This window comes from Alternaria conjuncta, assembly GCF_024043145.1.
Source record: "Alternaria conjuncta strain BMP 0040 chromosome Unknown scaffold_36, whole genome shotgun sequence".
NCBI lineage: Eukaryota > Fungi > Ascomycota > Dothideomycetes > Pleosporales > Pleosporaceae > Alternaria > Alternaria conjuncta.
Genome location: NW_026250125.1, coordinates 93,094 through 99,099, shown reverse-complemented (window position 1 = coordinate 99,099; position 6,006 = coordinate 93,094). Strand labels below are relative to the sequence as shown.

Genomic DNA, 6,006 nt, shown 5'->3' with positions numbered 1-6,006 from the left:
TGTGCCAGCCGATCTCGGAACGAAGAAAGGTGTGTGAGGGTCTGGGTGCAATCGGCAATGCATAGCGGTCCCTAGTGTTCAACCCAGTCGTCGGCGTGCGCGTAAAGCATTTTCTCCTCGGAAGCTGGCGCAGTAGTGCTCCTTCTGATCGAGCTACGGGAACGTAGTCAGGTGACTGGGACATCTTCGGTGATCAGCATATCCCCAATCAGTATAGCCGTTAGCCACGACGGCCTTCGCGTGCGAGTCAAAGTAGCTTTGCGTCGTCTCTTCTCATTGTCGGTTACTTACCGCGCACGTGGCACGTATGCGCTCCACATGTGGTTGAAGAACATGTTCCTCGTCTCCTAGCACAGGAAACAAGGTGTTGAGATTATCGACCTCCCGCCTCAAAGCGTCGTCAGTCATATATCGCAACGGAGTGACGTACAAACATTCTGCGCGCCGAGCCAGAATGACCTCAGCATGATTTTCCTGTCCTAAAGTCAGCATCAGCTTGCCCTGAACAATGGCTAGAACCGCAAGCTACTCCCTACAGCACCCCATCCCCTCAGATGCAAGTAACTAATCGAACATACCTCAAGAACCATCTCACAAACCTCCACATAAGCCTCCGCCTCCCAAAAGCTAAACCCAACAATGACATCCACGCCCCTCCCCTTCTCCCCACCACCCCACTCCTCGAACCTCAACCTTCCATGCTCAAGATCCGATCGCACTTTCCACCTTTTCGACACCTGCAGAGGCGTAAAGCTCTGCAACATATTATACAATAGGGACAGGGAAAGGAACGGCTGCGCGCCATCATGCACAATGCAGATCCTCCTCAGTTTCTTGATATCTCTTTCCCACATGATGCGCCAGAGGATTTGCACGATGAGTTCGCGACCGGGTCCGCCAATGCCTTTTTCTGTGTGCTCGGGGCGGTACCGGATGTAGAGTTCTTCTAGGGCGGTGAGGCCGGCGCGGGCGAAGTTGAAGGGTTTTACGCGGCGGCGGTTCACGTCTGGGGTGTAGAGTGAGGTGAGATCGGATGGAAGTTTGATTTGAAGTTTTGTGATGCTGGACACGAATGCTGGGGGTAGTAGACTTGTTTTCCGGATGAGTTCTTCTGCTGACGACCATGGAAGAGTGAAGATCGTTGCTGCCCAGGCAAGGGTGCGGTATTCTTCATGTAGTTGGCGGCATGTTGACGATAGTGATAATGGGGAATGTTGGAGTGGTGGTGGTGCGGTGCCCGGGTCGCGGGTGAGGATATAATCTATTATTTGGTTCTTCAATTCTCCCGGTAGCAGGAGGAGCGGGGATTGCTGTGCCATTGTCGTTGAAGTAAGACATCAGGATCGCTGTGTATGTGCAGATACGCGTAGAAGAACGCGCGCTAATACTCTCTGTGATGGCGAATATGATGAGTTTGTTATCGTCGCTGCTGCGGAAGGCGTGTCATGCTGTGTGGGGCTCATTCCGAAGCTTAGTCAGGGGCATTTCGATGCTGTCATCGCTTCTGCGCATGCTCCTGCTAGATACTCTGCACTTGCGTTGCGACTGTTCTTGTTCACTCTACAGGCGCTAGTGCAGCCGTGATCTTACCAATTCTTTCAGCGCTATCGTCATTTCCTACGCGAATTACAGTCTAGTGCCAAGCCTTTGTGCATCGCCGTCTCGCGTACGCGACGCGTTGTTAACATGCTGCTTTTTCCGCCTGCAGCTTCTCGTCATGAACTTCACAAGCTACACCACCAAGTGTCGTACCGCTACGAAGACATACCTTGCGCAGTTCGAACAAGCTTTGCGCTTAACGGCATGGCTGCCGCCAACGCTTTCACCTAAACCCAGCTACCCAGGATAGCACGTCCGATCTCGTTCTACCCGGCACGTTAGACCTCGTTACCCGGACTGAAACATATCCAGTGTGACTTGTACCACTCATAGTCACTATATGAGCACTCTAAGTATGCCGCCTACCCCGCTTGGGCTTCGGTCGACATAGCCCATCCGGCAATCTGGAGTTCATCTAAAAACTACCACATTGGGAGCAAGTACTATCGGCAGCAACCGAACCAACACCATTGGCGACAGGCAGCTGCACCATCAGCAAGGAGGATTTGCGCATGTATTAGCATGGTCAGGAGGACTCTGATCTTGAGCGCTGTGCTCCCAGCAGAGTCTTCGTTAGAGCAGGATCGGTGATGGTCGGGTTCGGACTGAGCGGTGGTATAAGACAGGCTGAGATGGCTGAGTTTCAGCAAAACTATTAATCGGAAAGCAGCAGCAGTCATGAAGTCCGTCGTCCTTCCATGGCTAGCAACGGCCCTTGCGCAGCAGGCTAGCGCCCATTGTTCGTACTTTCATCTTTGTCCTCAGAACTAGTTGCTAACGAGCCTTTTAGATGTATTCAACCGCCTCATAGTGAACAACACCATCCCTCGAGAGTTTCAATACGTCCGCGACGTCTCCGGCAACGCGGGCACCTACGATGACCTCTGGCTCAAGACCTTCCCCATCTACGGGCCCGAAAACGCAAACGTCACATGCGGCCGCGGCTCCTTCCCCGTCCACAACGCCGATACTATACAGACAGCTACTATTGTTGCTGGGAGCGAGGTTGGACTCATGGTGTCTGGGCCCTACTATGAAGGTGATGTTCAAGGATACATATTCCACGAAGGGCCTGGGCAGGTGTTTCTCTCCAAGCTGCCGGATGGAACAAAGAGTTTGATGGAATACGACGGGAAGGGAGATTTCTTCAAGATCGCATACGCAGGACCGGCGGATAAGACGACGTGGTCGACTATGGATACACTCGCTATCAACTTCACTATTCCTGCTGCCACGCCCTCGGGCCAATATCTCTTGCGCATCGAGCACTTCATGCCGTCTACGACTCTTGGACAGAGTCAATGGTTCGTGAACTGTGCGCATGTGCAGATTGTGGGAGGCGGCAATGGGAGTCCAGGCCCGATGGTCAGGTTCCCCAATGCGTACGCTGAAGACGACCCAAGTATCTGGTTCCCGACGCCGAACGACCTGAGCTTGTACAAAGAGCCGAAGCCGGCAGTCTGGAAGGGCTGAACAATGGTTGATGAAGAAGAACATAAGGAGAGACCGATGGCGCTCTGACTTTGATAAGAGAGATGCATTGATGCATGTGGAAACATGTATAATCGCATTGTTTTATGAGCCATCCTCTATCCTCTATCCTCTATCCTCTATCCGACTATGATGTCCCACGTTCTCTCCGCAACTACGCCTTGTTCACACTCATCTTACCCTTCATGAGCCTGAACCCCCAGACTCCGTCAACCGCAATGATCGTGAAGAATGAGAAAACCAGGCTTCCACCAAATACCAAGCTGTGGTATGTCCAAGCATCTCCCGCATTCAGATCAACCACTTGACACGCAATTGCCCATGGTAAGACGTAGGAAATGTTCGACGCGAGAGACTGGTAGAGATACCATGTTGGGCGCGTCGATACCAGAATCGCAGCTAGTTGTGTCGACACACCATACATGATGTAGCACCAGTCGATGGTGCGCCACATGCGTGCGGTTATACGCGAGACCTCGTCAGAGCCTGAGAGGTATCGTGCGAAAGGCTCAGCACCGGCGAAGGACATGATGAGACAGAGTGGGATCTCCACCATCAAGACAATTATGACGGAGTAGAGCGCCCAGCGAACTACGCCCCACAATTGCCGACGTGTGATTTGCAGCTTCGCAGCCCGTGAGATACCCACGATGGTCGCGCGCAATGCTCCCCATGAGTGCCCCACAAAGGTCAATGTGGTCGCCTCTAGTGCCATTACGGGTACCATTATGAGTCCCCATCGAATAGTGGAGAAGACGCCCCAAGCAGTTGCGTAGTCGCTACCTAGCCCGACGATACCGTGGACTAACCACAAGTATAGAGCGTTCCGGATGGCTGATTCTGAGAAGAAGATCGCACCCGGCCTGGCGAGTGTGACAAGAGCGGGCAAGGACGGGGCTGTACCGCGGCCGGAGTTATCGCTATGAACCGGCGACTTGGAGCTGACACTCGTCGTGTATACAAAGTATGCCAGCCCCGCAAAGGCAGAAGTCAGGTTGCAAGCAAGTGAAATACCAGCCTGCATGTTCACTGTAGGCGTGATGCTTCCGACATGGAATTTAGAGATGATGATCAAGTCGAGAATGATGTTGACAGCGAACTTGACGGAACTGATAATGAGCGGGACATCGGGTTTATCCAGTGCGCGAGTTGACGTTGAGATCGCATACTCAACTGCGGAACTAAATGCAGAGAACGCCGAGATGCGAATGTACGTAACACTCACATCTCTCACTTCGACAGGAACAAAGCCTTGCGCGAAAGTAGAGGCGCCTGCGACAAAGCCGATGCTCATGATAAACCCAAGAAGCGATTGGAAGAGGATCAGAGTGTGAGTGAGCTGCAAGCGCTCACGGAAGCCACGACTGGACTTGTCGCCGATGACGAGGTAGGAAGCGCGCGGAAGACCTTCGTTTAAGACTTCTGCGACAACGCCGATGTAGGTGTACGTGTCTGTTGTGACTACCATGGAGGAGTCGATGTTCGCAACCCATAGCTTTGATAAGGTGCTATAGAGAGCTGGCAGGATGAAGGCGCAGATGTTGAACAGTAGTGCTCCAATGTATCTGTATACTGTCAGCGTGTCTCTCATAACATCTTTGCAGTATGTTCATACGTATCGCGATGTAGTGACGGCTTCAGATCGACGATCGCCTGCTTCTTCCACGATAAGCGCTCGCGATCTTGTGCTCCATCGAACGCTTCATCGCGCTCATCTACCGCAGAGCCGGTAGGCGAGCTTGTAGCGACTATGTTACTGTCCTTGGAGGGAATCATCTGATATCGATGTCGGGGACGTGATCGTGGTCGGAGTTGTAAAGAATGAGTGAGGGTGGGCATGTTTGTTTATACCTAGGCAACTGCGTGGGGTAAAGGCCATACAAAGCAAGCTTGATGACAAACCATCAAGCCACACACACATGCACGACGCCGTGCACTGCGTGTTCAATGAGTACAGTCAACGGGTGGTGGGATGTGAAGGTGAAGGAAAAGGCTACGCGGGACGGATAGTGGGGGACAACAGGGCTTTACCGCGGACCGTTATCCTTACCGACGTACAGGATGGTCCGCGGAAGCACAAGCCTCAATGTGATGGAGTGTTTGATTGGACAGATTGAAAGCAAGTTGCAATGAACGCTGTGCGAAGGATTTACATTGGCTCGCTTCCTGAGAGACGTCAATGCTAACCTTGCTCATACTTGAGGATATATTCGTTTGTGACTGATAGCTAAGTGCTGCTGAATTCAAGATGGGAAAACCCCGCGCTTGGGGACTTCTTCTTCGATCAAGACTTTCGTCGGCCTCAGACGAGTACGAAATACTCGCTAACCAATGTTCTCTTCCTGTATAAAGGGTCAGTGTTGGTTTCCGCATCCGCTGCTGTGCATGCTTGGTCAGGATCGTCCACCACTTCATGACCGTAGTAGCTGCCGTCCATCCACCCATCCACATAACATTCGCTAACCAATTTCCAACGTATACCGCTGTCGCTATGCGCTTTTCGTATCACAAATGGTACGTCGCCCCCGTCGAAAATGACAACTAGGTCATCGACCATGACACGGCCGAACGCCTTACCCATATAGCCTCTGGAAGTAGTGAACATGTTTGAATGGAAAGGTTCCCAAACGTAATCTCGAGGCACACGGCGGAAGTCTTTTGGTTCTGGCGACGAAGAAATTATCCGCCAAAATCGATCTCGCAGTCTTTTTGGTGTCAAGTCTTTCCTCGTGGGGTCCTGGTTGATGATCCGCTTAGCATATGCTTGGTTATTACGGTACACTTCCAGTAAGTTCGTGGTCTTGACTTGAGCCGGGTTGTCGGTCCCGAGATTGTGGAGAAGGCCGTTTGGATCTGTGAGATGTTCATCAGAGGAACTCAAGACTTCAGCTGATAGGAGGAAATCCTCTAAACTCT

At 52.1% G+C, this 6,006-nt stretch overlaps 2 protein-coding genes across 2 annotated transcripts; one reads left to right on the top strand and one right to left on the bottom strand.

Moving 5' to 3' along the window:
• Positions 1-2,277: 2,277 nt before the first annotated feature.
• On the top strand, positions 2,278-3,072 carry J4E85_011514 (uncharacterized protein; the record flags this gene model as incomplete). Its single annotated transcript, XM_051475716.1, has 2 exons — positions 2,278-2,338; positions 2,390-3,072. The coding sequence occupies 2 exons, from the start codon at positions 2,278-2,280 to the stop codon at positions 3,070-3,072; spliced, it is 744 nt and encodes a 247-aa protein (XP_051320492.1).
• Positions 3,073-3,244: 172 nt separating this feature from the next.
• On the bottom strand, positions 3,245-4,866 carry J4E85_011513 (uncharacterized protein; the record flags this gene model as incomplete). Its single annotated transcript, XM_051475715.1, has 2 exons — positions 3,245-4,655; positions 4,706-4,866. The coding sequence occupies 2 exons, from the start codon at positions 4,864-4,866 to the stop codon at positions 3,245-3,247; spliced, it is 1,572 nt and encodes a 523-aa protein (XP_051320491.1).
• Positions 4,867-6,006: the final 1,140 nt, after the last annotated feature.